Here is a 25,477-nt window from a genome sequence, read left to right on the forward strand (position 1 = left end):
CAAAAACATACATTGGAGAAAAGATAGCCTCTTCAACAAATGGTGCTGGGAAAACTGGAAATCCATATGCAACAAAATGAAATTAAACCCCTATCTCTTACCATGCACAAAACTCAACTCAAAGTGGGTCAAGGACCTAGGAATTAAACCAGAGACACTGCACTTAGAAGGAAGAGTAGGCCCAAATCTCCATCATGTCAGATTAGGCCCCAACTTCCTTAATAAGACTCCTATAGCACAACAATTACAATCAAAATTCAATAAATGGGATGGATTCAAACTAAAAAGCTTCTTCTCAGCAAAATAAACAATTTGTGAGGTGAATAGAGAGCCTACAGCTTGGGAGAAAATTTTACCCTTCACACATCAGATAGAGCACTAATCTCTAGGGTATATAAATAACTCAAAAAGCTAAACACCAAAAAAAAAAAAAAAAGAACCAAATAGCCCAATCAATAAATGGGCCAAGGAACTGAACAGACACCTCTCAGAAGATGATATACAATCAATCAACAAATACATGAAAAAATGTTCAACATCTCTAGCAATTAGAGAAATGCAAATCAAAACTACTCTAATATTTCATCTCACTCCAGTCAGAATGGCAGCTATTATGAATACAAAAAACAATAAGTATTGGTGATGATGTGGGAGAAAAGGTACACTCATACATTGCTGGTGAGACTGCAAATTGGTTCAGCCAATATGAAAAGCAGTATGGAGACCTTGGAAAATTGGGAATGGAACCAATATTTGACCCAGCTATCCCTCTCCTTGGTCTATACCCAAAGGACTTAAAAACAGCATATTACAGGGACACAGCCACATCAGTGTTCATAGCAGTACAATTTACAATATCTAAACTGGAACCAACCTAGATGTCCTTTAGTAGATGAATGGATAAAGAAAATGTGGTGTATATATACATAGTGGAATATTATTCAGCATTAAAAGTGAATAAAATCATGGCATTTGCAGGTAAATGGATGGAGTTAGAGAAGATAATGCTGGATGGAATTAGCCAATCCCAAAAAACCAAGTGCCAAATATTTATCCTTATATAAGTATGCTGATTTATAATGGGGTTGGAGGTGGTGAAGTATGGGAGGATTAGAGGAACTCTAGATAAGGTAAAGGGTGGGAGGAGGAGGGAGGGGGCATGTGGTTACAAAAGATGGTGGAATGAGAAAAACATCATTACCCTAAGTACACGCACGTATAAAGACACAAATGGTGTGACTATACTTTGTGTACAACCAGAGATATGAAAAATTGTGTTGTATATATGTAATAAGAATTGTAATGCATTCTGTTGTCATATATAATAAATTTGATTAAAAAATAAATAAATTTGAAATTAAAAAAACAGAAATCCCATTTTGTTTAAGAGAAATATATTTTCCTCACCTCTGCTCACATATAAGTTTCTAAGATGGTTCTAGAAGATGTTGCTTTAAAGTTATTTCCTATATATCACATCTGTGTCACAGATAACAACTTGCCCATCTGGGAAGAAATCATCCACACACATTTTATTATCTTAAATTCTCCATTCAGAGTTTTACATTGGTGAGATATTATAAATGAGAATGCCATAAGGAAGCTAGCATTTGATGCGTTAATCACCAATACATGGATTTATAGATTATTCACACTGGAAAAAATTTTAATACAAATAATTTATTTCTAATTATTTTCTGAAGGCAGAAATGTTGGTTATAAATTTTGTGAGAAAAATAAAAGAACTAATTTTTCCTTAATTAGAACTTACTGGTTATTTAGGTCAGTATCTAGCTCTATTTTTATCTTTCTTAGACTCAGCAGGAGTCATGGCTAAAATCTTAATTACATAAAATGGACATGTATCATTCGCTTTTTGAATATAAAAGACAGTCTGCTTCGAAAGTGGAGGGATTTTCTCTTTTATTCTCAAGTGAAGTATGTGACTATTGCCACTGGATGGCAACCAAAGATACAAAAACAGTGGGAAGAAGCAGCCTGAAGAGTCTCGCATTTCAAAAGGAATTTAAAAGGATCTTACTTTAAAGGAAAATGCATGTCTACATGTAAAAAAAATATAGAAGTAATTATAATTTAGTTTATGTATTAAATGGAAATTGTTTAATTAAAATATAGTATATTTTAATGAATCATATTTTACTGTATTTTGAGAAAAATTATCTAACATCATGATAGTCTGATTATTATTCATTCAGACTAGCTCAGAGTGTAATAAATGTTTAAAACTCAGCTTCCAATGTATTCCTTTGATGCAATCTTCATTTAAAGAAAGGAGAAGTGAGAAAGAGTGGGAAGTATTGTCTATGGTACTTTATCAGAGGCAATATTGCCAAGATAAAGATCATTGGCTTTGAAAAGGAATTTTAATCCCCAGTGCCTGATGAGTCTATGAAACAGGGTGTATTTTTTTTTTTTAATTTATCTGGGCAACAGTTGGCTCACATATGAAAAAAATACCTACTTCATAGGATTGTAATAGGGAAAAACATTTTCAGGCAAAGTTGTCAATTGCAATAAAAGGCATATAAAAGACACAAAGCTACAATATGTTAAAATTGGATGACTTTTGATTATATATGACTCCATTACAATCAAGATGTTCCACATATTACCTCTCACTCATTCTGTGTGATGCTTTTCTAAACAATGTCTTATAAATAAGTTTAGACTTGTTTAGTGAGTCTTGAACCAAGTAAACATCCTCTTTGTTTTCTGTTCAATGGCTTTTACTTATTGCCACAGTATGGCAAGTGCTCTGTTAGACTGAGTTTTTAGGTATTCCTCCTTTAAGTTGGGAGTCAGTGTTGGACAAGTAAATCTAGCTTCAAATGATAACAACCATCTTATTTTTGATAAGGATACTTCATTAAGCAAGTCAGTGGTATATCAGGTTGAAAATAACTAGCATCACTTTTAGACTAAAGAGGGTAAAAGAAGTGCCCTTATAAAGAGAAGAGCAAGCTCCAAATCACAGGGCAAGTATATGAGAAATTCTACATTAATGGAACATAAAGCACATACAGGGGATGTAAAAGGAAAGTACATGAGGTTAGACACATTTAGGTAAATGCTAGCCTCAGGCATCAAGCAAAGAAGCTTGAAGTTCATTTGAACTTCTGAAATGGCAGGCATTGGAGAATTCATTAATTAAAACAACCCAATGTTCGTATTTATATTTTTGGAAAACCACTGTGTAAGTTGTATTAGAATGGAAGAGAGAGTTAATTATGTGACCAGAAACCCAGAGATGAATGAGAATCCAGTTTAATGGATAAAGAATGGAGATGGGAATAGGAGGAGATGGCCTAGAAACTACTGAAGTGCAGAAGACCAAGACCAGTTCCATAATCTTTGGTTTGAATGCTCAGTTTAACTTTTGCTTTGTATACTTCATTTAACTAGCTACTCAGATGAACCTAATAATATAAGCATCGCTTGGATTCCTAAAGATTTTGCTATAGTTTTTCCTGAAAGATGTTGTAAAAAGAACAAAAATACCAATTTGGCCCTCTAGTGAGTTGTTTCATAGCCAAGGCACATTTTTGTTTTTTAAGAATTCTGAAAATCCTTTATGAAACTTTTGCATATGAGAATTTGTGGACTCTGATGAAATGAAGTTGATATTTGAGAAAGTAGTTTTAGCTGTCTTTAGAATTTAGATAGCACTTGAGTAGTGTTTATGAAGGTGGGCTTTCTGAAGTGCCACTGGGGGATGAGCTTCAACTGACTGTTAGCTGCTTAGAAAAGACAGCCTGTGGTGGTATAGAGACAGGCACACCCCTGAGATTCCAACAGTTAAACATGTTACTCTAAAGAAGTTACCCAACTATTCTCTTAAATTTTTTTTTAAATGGATTTTAGGAAGTGCTTTTAGATAAAGAAAGCTGAGCAAGGACACTGAGGAAAACAAAAGTTAGAAGTGTTGGTCCAGAGATTGAAGAAGAACAAATACAACCTTCGGGTTCCTGTCTAGGATCTAAATTTACTCAAAATCCAGATCAATCTTACATCCTTACATCAAGGTAATGTTTTAATTAATAGACGAGAAATTTTGTATGGAACCTGGAAATGTAAAACTTCAACAAATTTACAAGACCTTTATAGAATATAACTGTCCTTGTATATCAAAGTAACAGAGTCAACAGAATTAATTCTGGAATTGAGCACTGACATTTCTATAATCATCTATCATTTTCAAAAAGTATGGATTCACATGTTTGCATGACTTCACATACTGAGTTTCTCTGCATATGTAAAGATGAAAAAGTGGACTGCTTGGTTCAGATCTCAACACTCCCAGAGCACAATAGCTTAACCAAGAATAGATGGCAATTTCCTTATTCCTTCAATGAATGCGGGTTCAAAAAGTGGGGGAAAAATAAAAACACCAAAAGAATACAACAAAAAACCCAAGCAACAATTTTGTTGTAGGAAACAAACTATTTTCATTAAATTTTAATTAGAAACACAGAATTACCTCTTAAATTAAAATGACAAATAATCAAAATGTCTTGATTCTATATTATCCAGTAAAGAAAGTAATGTTGATGAGGGAGGAGGAAGAAAGGAAATCCTCAAAAATGAGAAAGGAAAGGATTTGATTGTTTAGAGGATAATAAATTATGCACAGTCCTGAGGGTTAAAGGTTAGCAGGAAGGGCTTTAAAAGCAATTTTATTGGGCAGTTACACATTACAATGTTAAATGGGTGTGTGTTGGAAGGAGCTAAAAAGAGCTTTTGAAGGATCATGGAAAGAGATTTAATTATTTTCTGATGGTTGCATGATGGTTGGCAAAAGATTGGGATTTGAACCATAAATTCGATTGCAACACTGTCTCATTATGTGGGCCATACCAGACACTTGAAAAATATTCATACTTACAGTGTACACATATGTGCTGTTTTTGAATGAAAAATTACACTAGTTATGTTCACATCCATTCATTTAGTTGTTCATCACTGACATGTGTAATTTATTAGGGACTGGCACTGAAGCATAACAATGAAAATAACATGATCTGGCATCAGATTTCCGGTGTTAGCTCTGCTACTTGCTACTGATAGAATCTTGACTTAGTGACTTATATCTCCAATTCTTGTTTTTTCTTTCTCCTTAATAGGGTAGTTGTAAAAAGACAATACAAAGTACTTAGCTATAGCTAGGCTTCGAGGAAATAGTAATGTTCTCTAATTAACTAAACAGCATCCCAATACTGACAAGTAGGCTGTCAAACCCTACAAGGTTCTATAAACAAACAAAGCTACATTAACCTAATTTCCAGTTCATTGTGTCTGTTCCTCTTCTCTGGATAAATATTCCAGAAAGTAGTATTCTAGCTATCCATGGTCCCAGTTTCTCTTTGCCATATATCTGAATTATGCTCAGATGAAACCTGGGACTCTCAATCATGAAACCATCTAAGATAGACATATGAGCAAGTGATTAAAGTACGTCTTAGGTAAATGCTTTCACAGAGGTACATACCAAGTGCAAGCAACTCCAGAGAAAGAAATGGCCAGTTGATCAAGTCTTAGAGGCAACATTTAATCTTGATTTTGAAAGACTGAGACCAAAAAAAAAAAAATACACTCAACAAGACCAATGTTTACCCCAACCCACAGAGATATGAAGAGGTATATTTAGTATTCCTGAACTGGAGACATATGGGAGAGAGTAGAAAGATAGAGTAGAAAGAGAGATCTGAAGATGCAGAAAAAAATTCATACTGTGAAGGAATTTATACGTACTGAACTGAATTGTTGATTTTTTATGGAGAAATTATCACAAGGGAGGATGGCACAAAAATGCAAGTGGATGGAATAAAAATCCAGAGAGAATGGGAAATGAGGACCAAAATGAAAGATGAATGGTGGTAAAACAGAAATACTAGCACAAGAAAAAGGGAGGAACACAATTCCAAGTTAATTTCCTACTGAGTATTCCCTACCTCTGTATATATTTTCAGGTCAGTGTACTTGTAGATAGTCACATATACACAATTTGCAACTAGACAAATAGAAATGCAACATTAATTACAACACAAATGGTAGAGAAGAATGGAGTGTGAGAAAATAACTCTTCATTTAGTTTTATGTTTGGCAGTAATTTGTAATACATAATTTTTTTCCATATTTATTATATAGATTATAGAATATATCAGAATGAGCAGGTTGAAAACTTGTATTACAATGAGGTAAATGGAAAATGTTATATGAAATACACATTTTCCCATAGGACTGTTAAACATTAGGCTTTATAGACTTAGACTTCATCTCACATCTGGGGGTCTTCCTTTGGGGAACAGAAGGAGAAGTCCACCATTCTCAACACTGTCTGCCCACAAGCTGCATCTTTAATACTGAGGACTAAGATAAGTAAGGTTGAGCACAGATGGCCCTTTGGGAGTAATCAGATGATGGTAGCCTCTTTCCTGTAGTACAGTCTAAGGAATTCATTTTAGAACACCACTTTGAAATATCTTTTCTTCCCATTTTTATTGGTACATTACAGTTGTATATAATGGTGGTATTTGTCAATAAATATTCATACATGCAAATAATATAACAATATGATTTGGCTAATATCATTCCCTCATATTTCCCCTTTCCATCCTCTTCACCCTCTCCTGTCCCTTTCCTCTATCCTACGGGTCTCCCTTCAGTATCCATACGATCTTTAAGTACATAAATAATTTCAAATATCACATATTTTATATAAACTAAAATACAGGCAATAATCTGATATTTCTCAACTTTTTGTCATTGGGTTGAAGTATTTGCAACTTGACTTACAATGTTTCTTAATCCTTTCAACATCATCTCACATGTCTCCTTTGCCACCTACTACCAACTCTGACACCCTGCCCCAAAACATATCACTCTCTTCTTTAATCAGAACTCTTGCACTCCTGTGTGCTGGTTCCCCACTATAGCTGATATCTTCTCCACATGGAAAACCCTTTTCTTCCCTTACCCTTTTCCTTTTAACTATAGCTACTCCTACTAACCTCGCAGGTTTCTTTGAAATGATTAAACTCTGTTAAATCACTTTCCCTAGAAGTGTCTGATTGTTGAAGCAGTTTTATGGGGGAAATGCTCTAAGGGGAATGAAAATGACAGAAACAAGATAGAGCAGGAGATACAAGTTGTAACAAATGAGGGTTGGGGGTGTCAGCTGGCATATACTGTCCTCTGGTCCCACCAGGAAGCAATAAAACAGAAATTGCAACATGGAGTTCATTCCACTTGGAGGCACTGGGGCTGTTCCTGCGAACCTCAATGGGAAAGTGGGGGTTGAGGAACCAACAATGGATATTGCCATCCTGAACTGTCTCTGACTTCCAGGTGCCTCTCCAATATACTCCCATAGCACCCTGTGCTACACTATCCCATGACCCACAGGGGTGATTCCCAGGGTGGCAAGGATCACTGCTGTGTATTATTAATGCCCTGATCTACAGCCTCACACGTGGTAGGCACGCAATAAAGATTGTTAATGTTCAACTGAGAGGAAGTTAAAGTCCCATAACAGAAATTTTTCAATAGGAAATTTCTTTTGAAGCAGTTTACACTGTAAAATGTCAAGCTATTTGTACTTGTTTGCAAGCAGTTACAAACCATCTGCTTCACTGAGGTGGAGAAAAGAGAAAGAATGTTGATGTTCACATGCATTTTGTAAGAATCCCTTGGACAGGTGCGATTTTGCTCCATACTGTACCACCCAAAAGGTGCTCTTCAGTTTCTTATGAATTAAACACAAAACATTTGTTTTGTTGGTGAAATCTTCAGGAAGCTGAATAGTTTGTCATTTGGGCTGTTACAAAACTTTCAGAGAGGAAAGCAAAGCATTTGCAAGTAAAATGAACAGGAAACTGCTAATTAGGAATCCCAAAACAACAATATGTTTTCTCAGGAACAGCATCACATTTTTTTAAAGATAAGTAATAATAAAAATAATAATAAAGTTTGTGGGTGAATAGTTCCCAAAAGATACACATGAGAAAGCGTGATAAATGACGTTAGTATAAATAGTAAAGGATTGGGTCTGCATAGGCATTATGATGCTTTCTGTGTTGAATTGGACAGAGTCCCAAAGAGAAGCTGACTTGCATGTCTGCATGAATAAATTCCTAATTAGCTGTCCAGTCCTGAAGCTTTTACATTCTACAAATAGCTTGATTGCTGGTCTGGACTAGACAGGCAATTTTAGCCAAGGAATACTTAAAAAATGTAAAACCAAACATTATTGAAAACCATGTTCAAAATAAAAATCTTTATCCCAAATACCTGCACTGAAAATTATATATAAACATTCAAACTTCCTTAGAGACAGTCTTTTTTCAGTCCTAACATTTCTTTTAAATGAAATAACCATTATTAATAATCCATGAGTTTTCCTTCCAGATTTTTCTGCAGTTGCTATATTAAGAATAGGTAGGATTGATCTTTTATCTTCAGTTTTATCTTTTTATCTTCAGTTACTCAGCAGTGTACTAGGATCAGTACTTAGAAAGCCCAAAACAGTCATTATTATGCAGAATTCAATATTATTATATTTTGTATATGTTTATGAAAGAAGGTTATCTTAAAATACTTCACCTCCTGACTGTTAAAGATCCAAATGTGTTTAAATAATTAATTTCCATTGGTGATACTAAATAGCTAAGGAGGATGTGATCAATGCTTTTCTTCCAGAAATATGCAATACTTAAAATTCCATCTGTGTTAAAGGCTACATCCATTTGAAATACAAAATTCATTTTGTAGAAGGTGTTCTGTATATCAAAATAGAATCCTATCATATATCAAAACTGCTCTAAAATCTTCATCCAAATGAGAATCTCAGCAACATTTCTATAATATGATTTGTAATATCATGATATCTGAACCCCTTGTGATGGAAATGTTATTCTTTCCTATTTAAAAAAAACTCTAAAAATCTTAGGGGGGAAAAACATAATTATTTCAAAAAATAATTGTGGTGCCCTAAGATAAGGTTCTCATACTTGAAAGACATCATCATCTGGAAGCCTTGTTAAGACATAGAATCCAGGCCCCAACTCCTGCAATTTCTGATTTACTAGAGGTCCAGGGTTTGGGGACTGAGACTCTGGGAACCACACACTGGGAATTACTGAACGTAAGGTTTATGAAATAAAAATATATTTAAGAATCAAGTTCTTAAAAGTTTTTTATTATCTCCTTCTGGGAGTATCAAGTTGCATTTCTCCTGAAGATCTTCATGTAATATAATTGGCATTTCCCTTAATCATCTTTATTCTTCACTAATGAATTAGATGACATACAATATACCTATTTTATTGTTTAAAAAATCTTTAAGGGAAAAGAAGAGTGATTAAATGGAAAGAAGGCAAATCAACACATAAATTTCAAGAAATAGAGGCAAATGTAACACCACCTATGACTACACAATTATATTCCTGAATATATGGTTTTATATTAGGAAAATCAGATATAAAGTAATAATTTCTATGTAATTTCCAAATGCCATCACTTGTGTTTTCAGTATCTGGTTAACTTTTTTTTCTTTTTAATTATACCATCTCTATTGTCTCTATACTATAGTACTAGTGAATTTCTAAGTTTATGACATACTTCACTTTAAAACATAATACACCATTTCCTGATAGACCCATGTGCTCTAATAAAAAACTATAGGAACTCTAATTTTTAAAAAAAGACAAGAGCAGTCATCATCAGTGATGAAGTGCTCTCCTTATCCTTAGCCATCTCCAGATATGGCATGGGTACCACGTGGTTCTGGTTTTGTCTCACAGGGGTTGGTAAAGCAGTTTTCAGTCAGTTCTAGTCCACTACTGGGCTGACTTTCAGTGTAGCAACCATCGACATTCTTTAAGTTCTATACAATTCATTTCTTAAATAATTATAAACAACAATGAAAAACATTTAAAATTTGTTATTTGCTTTAATTTTATTTGCCAATTTGCTTAAATTTTATTTAAAATGCATTTACATTTCAATATATTGTTCTTAAGCAAGATATCTTTCTGCATTTTATACAAATGACAATTTTCCCATCACATAACAAAAATGACTTGATTTTTATTTTTAATTGTTTTTTTAAAAGCACATGGTAAAAAAATTATAAAAGCACTTTCCTCATAAACTTATCATCCAACTCTCTTCTTCCATAGTTATTTCAATATAACTACCTATAGAGCTACCTCTTTTTAAAAATCAAAAGGTATAGTCCATTATTAAAGTAAACCATAATTATTTGCCTACTAAAGAACATTTTGGTTATTCCTATCTTATGCTAGTGTAAACTATGTTGAATGATTTCTACAAGTGAAATAGGTGATTCAAATGTCATGTGCCTTTGAAATACTGATATATTTTGCCTAGTTGCCCTCTGAAAACACAGAAATAATTTTACCTCTTATTGGGATATAGAAATATCTTTGCCTTCATGCCTTGGACAATGCCCTGAATTTTAAAATTTCATGACATTTGCCATAATAATAAGCAAAAAAATACTTATTGGATTTTTATTCAATAGCATTTATTTGATTTGTTAGAAATTCTTTAATTTGGTTTGTGTAGGGGCAAAGGGAAATTTCCTCTATGCCTTCTGAATGTTTGCTGGAATAAACTGACAAAGAAAGTTTAACTGGAGAAAAGACACACAAATTTATTATATGCATGGAGACAATCACATAGTATAATTAAACACTAGCCCAAGGAGATTCAGAACTTATATACCCCTTTTCTGTAGGGGAGGGGGAGAATAGGAATGTATGCAATACCTAGGAGGAACAATAAATGATTTTTAGGGGAATCCTATCAACTTGGGAAACACACAATGTCTGGCACAAAGTCCATTTAGCCTGGAGAACAGGCATTGGCTTCAAAATCATTCTCTTTGGAGTACTGAATGGAACCTAAATAAAAGATAAAAGTCTGTCCAGGTATGTTAATCAATTTCAGTCCTTCTTCCTGTTTAGTCTCCTCTGATTAATTCCTGACACAGAATTTAAAAAAAAAACAAAAAAACTCTTAAGTATGGATTTCTATAGCTTGAATGTTTGTCTCCCCCCAAATGCATGTTGAAATTGCCACTGTAAATATAGTAAGAGATATGACTGTTACAGGACTGTTAAGAGGCAATTAGGCCAGGAGAGCTCTGCCTGCCTTTGTGAGTAGGATTAATTCCATTGTAAATGAGAGAATTCTGCCCCCTTTTCCTTTTGCCCTTCTGCCAGGTGATGATTTCTGCCATGTGAGGATGCAGAAAGAAAGCTCTCTGCAATACCAGTATCCTAATCTTGGACTTTTCAGCATCCAGAACTATGGGGAAATAAATTTCTTTTCTTCACAATTTATCCAATCTTAGATATTCCAGTATAGAAATAAAAAACAAAACAAAAGATCTGAGTGACAGTAGCATTTTATATTCTACTGAGGTGATTCTGGGTGGGTTCTGGATGGTACCATTCACGAGAAACACCAAGTCATGATTAGAAACTGGAACCTTCAGCCTTACCCCCTGATGCTTCAGGGAGTGACCCTCCATAAAAATCCCAGAAGTACAGATTTCTAAGAGTTTCCAGGTTCCAGAGAACGTGGAAGTGCAGGGTAGACGAGATGTTCCAGAGAGCCACAGAAGACTACATTCCTTCCTCCATATATTGCTCTATGCATTTCTCCCATTCAACTGTTCCTAGGTTGCATCTTTTTAAATAAAAGGATAAAAGTAAGTAAAGTGTTCCCCTAAATTCTGTACATTATTCTAGCAAATGATAGAATTCAAGAATGGGATTGTAAGAACCTGCAATGTGTAGCCAAGTCATACAGAAGCTATAGGTAACTGGGAACCTACTACTTTTTTTAGATTGGCATCTAAAGTAGGGAGTAGTCCTCTGATGCTGGGAGCCATTAGCCAAGTAGGTATGAACGTGGATTTTGGGCAGAGAACGTGGATTTCCCCAGAACGTGTTTGTAGACGGCTGGTGTGAGTTCGGGAATAAAGAGTTGCTGTTAACCCCAGGGGTCTGTGACAATTCGGATTATGTCAGACTGAACAGAACTGTAGGACATGCAGTGTCTGAAGAGCACTAGAGAATCTTGTAGTGTGGGAGACACCCCTATATTTAGTCACTGAAGTTTTCTGTATTGCCTATGAGCATAAAGGGGAAAAAAAAGTTTGTTTTTTCCTATCTTACAGTTTGAAAACTCCAATGACCTCTCAAAGTTCCTAGAATGAAATCCAGACTTCTTCGCTGGCTCATGTGATCCAACATTTGCCCCATCTACGATCTCATTCCAGACAATCCACATCATTCTGCTCTGCACATGCTGATCTCCCTTCTGTTCCTCAGACACACAAAGCATGATGTTCTCTGTAGTTGGAATGCTCACATCTTCCCTTATGTTCAGCTTAAATGTGATTTCTTTTTAGAGAAGTTTTCCCTGGATACCTCATCTAACATAGCCTCCTCCTTCACCCCCACTCTAGAACATCAGCCCACAAGAGTGCAATCTGACACCTTGTTCATCACCCAGAGCATTACTTATGATGATTCATTTTATTTAGCTCAGCTAAGCTACTGTACTCAGGAGTTTGGTCAAATAACAGTCTATATGTTGCTGTGAAGATTTGTTTTTAGGTTTGATTAACATTTACATTAGTAGACACGGTATAAAGAATATTACTCTCCATAATGTGGGTGAGCCTCATCCAATCAGCTAAATGCCTTTGGAGAAAAGGCAACGGTCCCCAGAAAATAAAGAAATTCTACCTCTAAACTGTCTTTAGACTCAACAGTGCAACATGAACCCTTACTGGAATTTCTAGCCTACAAGCTTCCCTGAAGATTTTGAAGTATCCAGGTCCTGCAATTACATGAGCCAATTCCTTAAAGTAGCTCCCTGTCTCTCTCTCTGTCTAGCTAGCTAGCTAGCTAAATATTTTTGTTTGATACAAGATAAGCTAAACTCATTTATGCTGAAATCTTTGATGTCAAAAAGTCTATATTCTGTCTAGAGTAATTCAAAACAATCCATATATATTTGTGTGTGTGTATATACATACACACATATATCTCTCTGTGTGTGTGTATATAAACATACACACACACATATACGTGTATGTGTTATAAATTGTTTAAATCATAAATGTGCCCCCAAAAGTCCATATTGTAAAGACTTGGTCCACAGATGTGCTACTGGGAGTGTCAGAACCTACTTTTAAGAGGTGGGGCCTTGTGAGAAGTCTTCAGGTCATTGGGAGTATGCCCATGAAAGGGTTGGTGGCACCCTAGCCCCTTTTCTCTTTCCCTTCTTCATTTCCCAACCATGAGGTGGGTAGTTTGGGTCTGCTGTTTGCTTCCACCGTAATGTGTTTCTCTGCACAGGCCCAAAGCAGTGGGGCTAATCATGACTGAAAGCTCCAAAACTGTGAGCCAAAGTAAACTGTTTCCTTCATAAATTGATGTATCTCAGCTATTTGTCTCAGTGATAGAAAGTTGACTAACACTGTATTTGTATGTGTATAACAATATGTTATGTTATGAGTAGGAATATAGATGTACATAATATGCATATTTATCCACATATATATAAAACAAAAAGATTTCAGAACAATGGGAGAGAATTAATCATGCACACATTTGAGAGAGAGAGAAGAGAGGCACAGCCATTTTTCTGATCAATAACTAACATGCTATCCACAAAGGCACAGCAAGTCCTTTGACTCTGGGACTATCATCTTATAGCTCTTTCTAGCCCACAGAGTATCATCACTTACCTCTGTAGAAATACGTATTTCAATATGATAAGCATGATGTCAAATTCAATAGTCATGACACAATTCCAAGCCAACAGTTTCATATACTTTTTAATACTTAGCAATACTTTGTGTATTTAAATATGTCATGCTCACTAGACACATTTAAAGTAAATGGGTTTATTTTGTATCAAACAAAAGTACATTATACATAGACAGAAAGTCATTTTAAGGGATTGACTCATGTATTTACAGGGGCTGAATATTCTAAAATCTTCAGGGAAGGTTGGTAAGCTAGGTTTTTGATACAAAATAAGTTAAAACAAAACAAGTTTACTCTAACTTCTTATTGATTTAATGATTCAATCAATGAATCTTAAAATGTCTAGATTCTACCTAGAATAATTTTAAATAACCCATATTTAATCCATACATAATTGATTGTATTTTATATTTAATCTATGTAAACAAATATATTTGCAACATCACATACCCTACCAGCTGATAAACTACCAATAAGGCTTTAGATTATTAGGCAGAAGAGTTTTCTTGCTATCAAAATTACATAAAATGGGGCCCCAAAATGGACAACTTTGTACCAATTAAGGTATAGGTTGTCTGAGGATGATAAAGGGAACTCAAGAGTCACAAGGTATTTCTTAAAATAGAAAGATGATTTATTTTAATAGTAATAATAATACAGCCATATTATGTAAAAATAATCAAGCACTCTGCTGAAGTGAGCAGAAATCAAAATTTTATTTGTATATTCCCTTCTCCCAACCATTGTTTAGAGCTTTATTTGTAGAGAATGAACTGATTTTTAGGCTTTTTTTTTTTTCAAAAGTGAGATCCATTTCTTTCATGATTCTGAGATTCTTGAGTTTCTTACTCATTACCTCAAATATTTATAACATCCACCTTCTATGACTATGATCATATAAAATTGTTTAAAGATGTAACTTTGAAAATGGATAAATGAACACAAAAATAGTTTCTATTCATCTGTTGCCCTAAGAATATAAATAAATAAAAAATATCTCACTTCAGAGTAGTCATGGGGTAATAAAAATTTAGAAAAAGAAAATATATAATTATGCTACTTGTGCAAGCCAAAATATACCATAGTATACATGTTACTCTTATTAATGTCAAGTAATTTCAAACCAGATTTCTGAAACTCTTTTTAACAATATCTATCAGTTTATTGATTTAGTTGCTTATTTACTTATTTTGAGAAATGTATCAGAAAACAAGCATTTGACAGGCAATAAAACTTGCTCATAATTGATAATCTATTTTTAGAAATTAAATGAGAATACACTGGAGTCTATTTTAAGGAAAGAAATATGAATAAATGACTATTCATTTTTCATTTCTCTTCTAGTAGTTTACTTAAAATGTAATAAATCATTCCATGATAAATTTATAGACTATAATATGAAAATTCAAGAACTAATACTCAAAGTAAAGATATTTACATCCATTTTACTGACAAGGGAATAGCTTTTCAGACAGAAGCCTAATATAAAAACAAGTGCTAAATAATAAACTCTCTGACTAAAGTAAGATTTGGCATCCTGGAGTCCTTTAAGGTTGCTGATGTTTTGCAATAACACAATCTGGAAGTCACAATCTATGGAACTGCAATGAAATCCATATCCCCACAGATAACAACTTCTGTGCTAAACAGACGGGAAAATGTCCTTTAGGTTTCCACTTCAGTGAACTTTCATCTTGCTGTCTTATATCTTTTTATTTTCCTCTGCTAGATGCCTTGTACAAGCATGTAACAAGTTAAAAATAGTCCACTTGTACAGTGTCAATATGGGGAGAAACTGAGCAGGCACATGGTGATGGCTGGTGTTCAACCTCATTTTGTTCTAGGGACCCTGTTTGTAATACACATTTGCCTCAAAAATTCAGTGGATGAGGGGAAGTGACAATGAATACAGCAGCCTTAGAACTGTCATGTCATCCAAAACAATCTGTCGTATGATGCACTGAAATTTAGCATGGCTGAAGAGATTTATTTCCAGTCAGCTGATGGTTCATTGTGATCAACTATAAGCCTGACCAGCGATTCATTCCTCAACTACTGCTCAGGAACAAAAGTTTTCTTTTGATTTCTGTAATGCTTTGTCTTTGTATCTTAACTTTAAGTTCTCCCATGACAAATATGATTTATTGATTGTACAAGACAGAACATCCCTGCACAGTTGCAGTATTTGATGAACTGCCTATTAAGATAGATTTTCCCTACTTCTAGCCCTAATGAGATAAACTTCTGGTGCATTAATAAAGAATTATCTCTTACTCTCAACCCCAAGTCCCTAATATTGATTTTTGTTATCTCGTAAACTAACCTTTGCACATAATTGTTTTCCCAATGGGCGTCTTCTGATCCAAGATAGAATCCATCCAGTGAAGAGAGACATTCAGTACACGAGAGAAAATGTATGTATCTTGTTTAATCATAATATGATTTAACAGTTGTTGAATGTTTACTATGTGACAGCTAGTATTCTAAGTTTTTAATGTAAATAATTCTTTTCATTTTCAAATACTAGGTAAGCATTGCTTCAACCATATTTTAAAAATAAGAAAACTCATACACTTAAAGTTTAATAAATATACCTAAATTTATATTAGTAGTAAGTGGCTAATCTTTATCAAGAACCTTGGTAGCTTGGCTCTTGAACCAATGAGTTTTATCAGCTTTCTGAATGAATGGGTATACTATACTGAATGAGAGAAGAGTTCATTCTAAGTAGTTAGAACATGACCATGAAGCTGAAATAAAGAGACCAGCAAGAAGGAGAAAACAATATGAAAGATTTTGCACAAATGGAAATAATGTGGTATAGAGGCCTCCAAACTTGGAGCATTTCACTGAAGAATACATTTGCTCCTAATCTCTCTCTTGCTTCCAAGTTTTTTGATTAAAATTGTATCTGATCTTAAACATCTTGTAAACTAATCACATCTGAATTTGTTCATGATTTGTCTCCTCTATATTCTGATCTATATAGGAGATAAGCATAGGTCTGTCTTTTCCATCACTGTAACCCCACTGTCTAGAACAGTGTATGTGACAGAGTATATACCCAACAAGTTGATTTTATTGTGCTTTCCTATGTTTTTATATTTATTATTTTCTTAGAGTTTTCAAACATAACAAATACACAGAGAATACTACAACATCCCTGGACCATCTTAGAGCCTCAGTGATTAACCACTCAGAAAACCTTGTTTCTTATGGAGGATGACTCTCTTCCCCCCATTCACTGAATTATTTAAAAGTATTCTCAGACATCATCTCATCTCATCCATAAATATTTCAGAGAAGTTATTTTACATTAAGGAAAGGAGATACATATCACATATTGCTTCTTTCATTAAAAACTTTGAAATCCCCTAAATCAAATGGAATGTCTTTCACACAAAAACTTGTGGGATTTTATGCCATTTTTATTTCAGAGTCTTCTTTGTTGTGCATATATTGTGAATATGTTTCTACACATTTTTATATTCCAAATTCCTTAAAAATTGAGACAATATCTTACATAACTTTATGTTCCATTCAAAGTGTAATGCAGTTTCTTGAACACGAATCCAGTATTTTTGCCTGTCCCCCAACTACTTTGAAATACACATAAAAGAATGCAAAGTACTTTGTTTCCATCTCAGCTAAGAACAAAAAATAGATGGCACATACTCCCTCATCCTCCAAAGTGAGGTACTAGGCATGAAAAGCAAATGACAGAAGCATGGTTTTTAGTTCCACAGCTTGACATTCACATTAACTATATGATAGATACTGAAAAGGTCAAATAGGAGAATTTATTTTAAAAAAGTTGTTTGGACTGCTATGGTATTCCCTCATTTGTTCATCCTAAGTGAAAGAGATTGAAGAATCCTTAGAGCTAGAAGGAGCTCTGTAGTAGACTTGTGGGAAAGAAGGAAGGAAGGAAGGAAGGAAGGAAGGAAGGAAGGAAGGAAGGAAGGAAGGGAGGGAGGGAGACACAGCAGAGAAGGGGCCAGGTTTCCAACAGACCATGTGGGAGATAAAGAACCCACCAAAACATCTCAGCAGAAAGGGACCAAAGGCTTACCATCAAATAAAGAAGTGCAAGGAAGAGTCATTGTCATTGTCATTGTCTATAACCCTAAGAAAGCAACCCTTAACACCTGCCAAAAGAGGCATAAAAGAGATATCAAGAAAGTTTCTGTCAAAAGAGCATTCTTTTGCCTCTTCTTTCTCCCATTCTTACTCCATTATGGATTGGATACTTTCATTACAGAATTTAACTTCATAAGATTAATCAGTAACCAAAGATCATTCAGACACTAACAGTAACAGTAACCAAAAATGTTCTGAGAACTGTCCATTATTCCATTCTATTGACAAATAGCCTTCCAGTAGATTTAATACCACCGATTTAATGCCTTTCTGAGTACAGGTCTCTGAGTATAATAATTACATGCCTAACAATGAGATAAGTGATTGGGCTGCGGTTATAGCTCAATGGCAGAGCACTTGCTTAGCCTGCGTGAGGCCCAGGTTTAATTCACAGTACAGCCAAAAAATTAAAAAAAAAAAAAAAGGATTACCAAGTCCCATTTAAAAGAAAGGATTCAAAAGAAATGTCTAAGTTTGGAAGATGAGATAGCATGCAATTTATTGACCAATTAATGTAGCATTTCAGAAAGACCAAAATATGTATATTAGCTTGAGAATGACGGGTTGTTTCCTGGGTTTCAACAGCAGTTAGGAGTGTCAGTATTTGGAGAAAAGTTGATAAATGTACATTGCCCTGTTAACATCTTCTATATTGTTGGCTATAGACCCAAACCATGGGATAGCTACTTCAGAGATTGCCATTTAAATAAGAATTATCTGCCAAGAAAGTATTCTAGAGTAAGGCAGAGAGAGGTTTCCAGTGGTACACAGTGCATAGCCATGAATCTTTGAGATTTATTTTTTGTTCATTCCCAATCTCATATATCAGCTGCACTTGTATTTGTCCAGTTGGGCCTAGAGTGTAGACTCTGCAATGCAAGGATTCCCACAGTCCCTTTCAATATATCTAAAACTACCTTTTCATTTCTGCCACCAAAGAACTGAAGTATCTCAATTCTTTCCTTACTGAAGATCATAAACTCAGACTTTCTACTTTGGGCAAGTGTTTGTACTTTTATTCACCCCAACCCCAGTGCTTCATCTTTTTTGTCTGGGAAAATCCCAGCCCAATATGTTTTTAGTTCAAAACAGTTGATACTAGTAGTGTTTTCTAGAGTTTGGTTTCACAAAAAAAAAAAAAATAAATAAAAAATCAATGGAAGTACATTCTATACATGATCTTAAAGTTAAATCAGAAAAGAAAAAAGAAAAAAACCTCCCATTCAAATTTAGCCACAGGTAGAAACTTTAATGATTCATTTCTCTTATTCTATTCTTCCTTTCAGATACCCAACTTCACTTTAGAAACACATATTACATACTAAAGTATTTTCGTAAAGCCGCTTCTCAAAGCACCAAATCTCTTAGTTCTCACGAACACTTATAAAAATTCCATTTCCTCATAGTCTTCTTATCTTCAAAAAAATTACTCAGAGGGGCTGGGGATGTGGCTCAAGTGGTAACGCTCTCGCCCGGCATGCGTGGGGCGCTGGGTTCAATCCTCAGCACCACATAAAAAAAAAAATAAAGATGTTGTGTCCACCGAAAAACTGAAAAATAAATATTAAAAAATTTTCTCTCTCTCTCTCTCTCTCTTTAAAAAAATTACTCAGAGATATTCAATGATATTGTTTTTAGCCTCTCAGATAATAGAGGAGTTATATTTTTAAAGAAATTATAATAGATAAAGAAAAAAATATAAATCATATAAATGCAAAAAGTATTATAGTGGCCTTGCTGTACTTAGGAGTAAAAATAAAACACAAACGCTGGGTTGAGGCTCAGTGGTACAACTCTTGCGTAGCACATGTGAGGCACTAGGTTTGATCTGTAGTACCACATAAAAACAAATAAATAAATAAGATAAAGGTATTGTGTCCATCTATAACAACAACAACAACAAATTTAGGAACACAAATAAAGGGATTCATTTCTCTAGGATTCAAGATAAAGTGGGAGTTTGAAAAGCTGTCTATACAGTTACATGGGGAAAATAATGTAGTTGAAAATTATTCTGTCAATATTGGGAATTTCAAGCTCCATAGTAAATTGCTGAGAAATGAAAGGAGACATCTCCAAATCACATTTTTTGAGTAACCTCTAATTTTGGACTAAATACAATGGGGCATAGATATGAAAACACTATTGGGAAGGTATTTTTCAACAATATTAGAAAACCTGATTGGATAGGTAGAATGTAAAAGTAAAACAAATAGGAAGCAGATGGTGTTTAAGATGTGAAAAACATATTGCTTTTGCACAGAAAACACAGCAAAAGCAACTAGTTGTTACATTAATAAAATAGAAAAATCCTGAAAACTGATTCTTCTAAAAATGAAGTTCCTAACATTTGAAAACTAGGCCACACTTTTAAAAAGGAAAAACAAAATTGAATGCTGTAAGATCAGGAAAAAAGAGGGAAAAATAAGATTGAAAGTAAAGTGGCTTTCAAGATACATAATAGATAAAAAGGTAAATTGAAAAAATAGAAAAATTGGCCAGGGAAAATGCAATTGACTGGGTAGAGTGGAAACTGGTAATAGGTAAGTACAAAATTTCAGACAGTTCTGTTTTTCTGTTTTTATCTGGTTTTAAAAATCCAATTATAATTATTTGAGAAAAGGGATCACCTTATAAAAGCTAAAAAAAGTGGATTATGATAGAAGCATTCAGGAACATTAACTAAATCAAGATGAAGTGGAAATACTATGACATTAATTTTACAAGAGTACTTAACAGCTATTGACTAGTTTAAGAGTTGTTGTGGAGATCATAAATTCCTGGCGATTGAAGGAGAATTACTAGATTATCTGTCTATTAATCAAAAAGGAAAAGGAAGTTCTGGTAATTAAGAAGCTGTCACCTGAACTTCAATGCCCAGAGAGAGGAGTACAAATCATGGAACAATCAATTTGCAGTCACAGAGAACTGAGAGCAGAGTAGGGACTGACAAGTCTTTCAAAGAACAATCTCCTTTCATGCTAAATAAACAAAGGGGCTTGATAAGAGGGATCTCAGGAGATAAAGACTATGTGGATTTCAGTAAAAAATTTCATCTTAAAATTGTTTGAACTGTTGACCTTGGTGTTGCCATCCAGTGTATGTATAATTCAGTCATTAACATCAGTTGAATTAAAACAGATTCTGCTTCAGAAATTAAACTTGCTTTATACACTATACATATTTGAGATGTTTTCATGTACAAGCACAAAGGAATTTCACCTCTTTTGATGAGCACATCGGTGATTTCCCCCAGTTTTTACAGGACTGTAATGATATTGAAACAGTCTCTGTGCTTCTCCTACTCTTTGAGGCAGCACATCTGTGCACATAAATAATCTTATCAACCACCTCCTAAAAAATGCCTGCAGGAGAAGAAAGCTTGCCAAAATAATCACTCTGCTCTTATAATGAATGATAAACTCAATCTTGGCAACCAATTTAGCCATTGATGTGCTTGGTGTAATTTTCCAGGATGAACTTCAGTATTATAACCCACCATAAAAAGGAAAATAGTCTATATACATTCACTTGGCATCCATTTTCTCAAAATTGAATGGCATTATTTACCTTATCTAACTATACATTCTCTGAAATGAATATCTTATGTGAGGATCACATTTAGTTTTTCACTCCTGCTCACTGCTATACTTCATTTTTTCTCAAGGAGAAAATGGTTAAAGATTTAACACGGCTATAGTCTTCTGGACTCAACTTCAACTTCATATAGGAATGTTCTTAGGTAAATTCAGTAGTTCAAAATTGAACCATATCCATTACTGCTTTGACACAACAAGGTCACAAGTCATGGAAATCTAGTAGAAATTTAATGTATAAATAAATGACACTGTAAGTAGTACTCTTTGCAAATGAATTCTTACTTTTTTGCAAAGAGTTATAAAAAAGAAAAAGAAAAGAAAACAATAATGTCCCATATAAAGATCCCCTTCTTGAATCGCTACAACACCTGTTTTTATTAAAAATAAATATGTAAGATAAAATTATAAAATAAAACTCCACCCATAGGACTTTGTTCTAAATTTAGATTAATAATTTCCTGTAACCTTTCAGAAATAGTCTATGTAGAACAAATATTTGTATCCATTTTATTTATTTATTTAAGTATGCTGGTAAAAAATGATAGTATCTTGTTGCTAGCTACTTTTACTTAACAATTATTTCAGAAAACATAACAGCATTTATAATTATGCATAATTTCTGACTGCTACATTTATTTCATGCTGGATACATATAATCAATCAACCAATGTATGAATATTTAGATTTTACCATTGAGTTTGCACTAAAAAAAGTCATTCTAAATTTACAATAAGATTTGAGTCAAAAATGGAATTACAATTAAAATTTTAAAAAGTCAAAGTAAACATGAAGTTTTTTCAACATCAAATAAAAAAGAAATATAGTCCAATCAACTCATTTTAGAGTATTAAAGTCTTGAAAGAATTAAACAAGCTAATGCTTATAAAACCCTTAGCTCACTGCTACAAAATAATCAGGGCTGAAATGCATTTATTTTGGAAAGAATCTAGTGATAGTCGTAAGAATGTAAAGTGTGTCTGTATCTGTTGGTTGCAAACCAAGGGGAGCAGGAATGGGTAGAGGACCCATGCGATAGCCATGAAAATTAAAAAAAAAAAAAAAAAAAAAAAGAAGAAGGAAGGAAAAACTGTCCACGAAGGCAATGAAATTAGAAGATTTTATTTGAAAATAGATGGACTCCAAGTGAAGCTTGTTCACAGGAACCTGGAATCTCTGTGCACTTGGAAGGGGCTAATAGACAGGAGGCCCAGGTATACAGGAAAGGAAAGGCATGAGCTTCCATCAGGACAACTAGTTGGTCTCTAAGTTGGAAATACTATCTCTCCAAAAATTTTTGTAAAATCATGGATTTCTCCAGTAGTATTTCCTATCACATAAACCTCAGACCAACTAGCAAGAAAAGTATGAGGAAAATGGAAACTAAAATTCTTACAGCTATAGATTTGGATGATGTAATGTATTTAATATATTTACATTATATGCTTATTTTTTCATTAATCACTGTGGGAGTCTCATTAGTCCTTGTAGAAAAAAATTATTAACACACATAAAATGTTTATCTGAAGTTGGAATAGTATGCAAAGAGAAAGCATAAAATATGATAGAAATGAATTACCCTAAACTAGAAATAGAAATCATATTAACATAACTACATTTAGAATTAAAAGTCCCACACATGCTATGACTGCTCTCAGTAAAAGCCAAATAAATATTTAGGAAATTCTTGCATTCTAATGTCTAAGAAACATAATGAAAATATAGCACTAGCCATATTGGCCACATATTTCATTTAAACTTAAAATTATAGCTCTTGTCTTCAAGGACCTTTTTCTAAGAACTTTAATAGTCTCTATGAACTATTCATATATATACTGTAAAATAATTATTTAATATTTCAGGAATGTAACTTTTAACAATAATGAACATTATCAGCCAGAAATGTGTAAATAGATTCTATTATATAAACTGACACTAAACTTGATCTTAGTATGTATTTATCATAGTGTAATGAATTTTTTGAGGTATACCCAAATAAGTTCAAATGATAGACAACGCAGGAATGTCAAGAGGTGAAATGATGATTAGATTATGAAAGCTGTAACTTAATCAATGAATTAAGCTACTTGATCAGTTATTAATATGAGTAGATTATTAGGCCTTATGTAACAGTAGTCATGGTTAGAAATAGCTCACTGGAGTGGTAGCCTTGGGATTATATATCTTGTCCCTCAATCCTCCTGCACTCTCTTTGCTTCCCAGAGGCTATGAGGTGAGCAGATCTCCTCCACCAAGCCCTTCCACCCTGAAGTCCTACCTCACTCCGACCTATAGCAATAGAGTTGGCTGATCATGGATCAAACCATCAGCCAAAATTAACTTTTCCTCCTTTAAGTTGTTCTTGTCAGATATTTTGGTCACAGCAACAAAAAGCTGACTAACACACATGCTAAATTTAATTTGGTAAATAACATTTTAAATGAACTCATTGCTTTTCTGATAGCTGAATCACCTGTCTTCATAAGGAGTATGTGTTTTGTTTTTAAGTAAGAAAGCATACCTAATCCTATATTCTTTTTTGTAGACTGTTCAAAATAAGCACATTTTAACAGATACAAATCCAAAGTACACATTTTAATGAATAAAGTACATAAATTAAAAAGTCTATTTTATTTTAGGTTTTAAAATTCAAATATATACTCAAAGTCTCATCATCCCACATTCTATTAAAGTCGCCAGCATTGGCAAATCAAGGGACTAATTTCCAACCAGTTTAATTAACCATTGAGGGAAAATTTAAGACTTTCTCATCTTTAGGAGATTATTTGAGAGTATAATCAGTGATAAGAAGCCAAGGAGAAGAAGCTGTCAAAGATATTCCACATAGGGAGGGAAAAGGGTAAAAGTGAAATTTTACTCCTAAGTATGAAAACAACTGACAGATACAAATAAACAATGCTTCAAACAGACATACATAAAAGTGCCCCCAATAATAAACATATGCTTTCTCTATCTTTTTTTTTCCCTTTATCTCTCTCTTAAACAGACCACTGTAAGAAGAAACCATTAAAACTACTGAGGCACATTTTCATATATCAATGAATTCTTGCGTGGTATTTTCATTCTACTGAATTCCCTTATTTCTAATTGTCATGAAATTAAACTCAAAAAAGTGATAAAATGATTGGAGGATAAGTCATACTTAAAATAAAAGTAGGATTGTTGTATAATTTACAAGTAGGTGGAAATGAAAAGAGAACCTTTTAAAAAAACTACAGAATATTATATTTTTAAAATGTCAAAAAGAATCAGATTTTCTTTGAACAAACTAAAGAGAAAAAATTGCTCTCTAACTTGTGTGGCAAAGTTAAAACTGAAGTAATTCATTCAAGATTCAGGAAAAGAAAGGGAGGATGACAAGCAGTTATGTTTTCACAGACCATGAAACATAAAATACCTTTTTACTAGATCTTCTCCATTCCAGCAGGGCAGCCCATCCACAGCAGCTAATTCATTAACACAAAGCTGATCAGCCAGGCTGCCATAGAATGACCTGTACAGTCGAAGACTGTTGATAAATTCTCTGAAAGAACAAAGAAGACAATTAATCCTCCAAATCCATAATGACTGTTAACACAAATGACATATATTGTTGTATATAATGTTTAGAATGCAACATTTTTGTTTTCTCGCTCATTTTCACATATTTCAGATACTTTTCAAATAATCAGGAACAATATATTATCCTGAAAAAAGAATACTAACATTCAAATTTATTCTTTGAATAAAATTTTTCACTGGGTATGAATATTATATAATTCCAGGTGCAAGACATTGTGAATACTCCATACCAGTGTTTGTTATCTGTCTGTCTTTCTCTCTCTCTCTCTCTCTCTCTCTCTCTCTCTCACACACACACACACACACACACACACACACACACACACACAC

General features: G+C 33.8%; 1 protein-coding gene across 2 annotated transcripts in view; it reads right to left on the bottom strand.

Moving 5' to 3' along the window:
- Gpc5 (glypican 5) overlaps positions 1-25,477 on the bottom strand; it is a 1,301,425-nt gene that overhangs the window by 995,486 nt on the left and 280,462 nt on the right. For both annotated transcript variants that reach the window (XM_015484160.2, XM_048800753.1), the window contains exon 5: positions 24,984-25,109. In XM_015484160.2, coding sequence (XP_015339646.1) covers positions 24,984-25,109 — 126 coding nt within the window. The remainder of the gene's footprint in view (positions 1-24,983; positions 25,110-25,477) is intronic.

This window comes from Marmota marmota, unplaced genomic scaffold, assembly GCF_001458135.2.
Source record: "Marmota marmota marmota unplaced genomic scaffold, marMar, whole genome shotgun sequence".
NCBI lineage: Eukaryota > Metazoa > Chordata > Mammalia > Rodentia > Sciuridae > Marmota > Marmota marmota.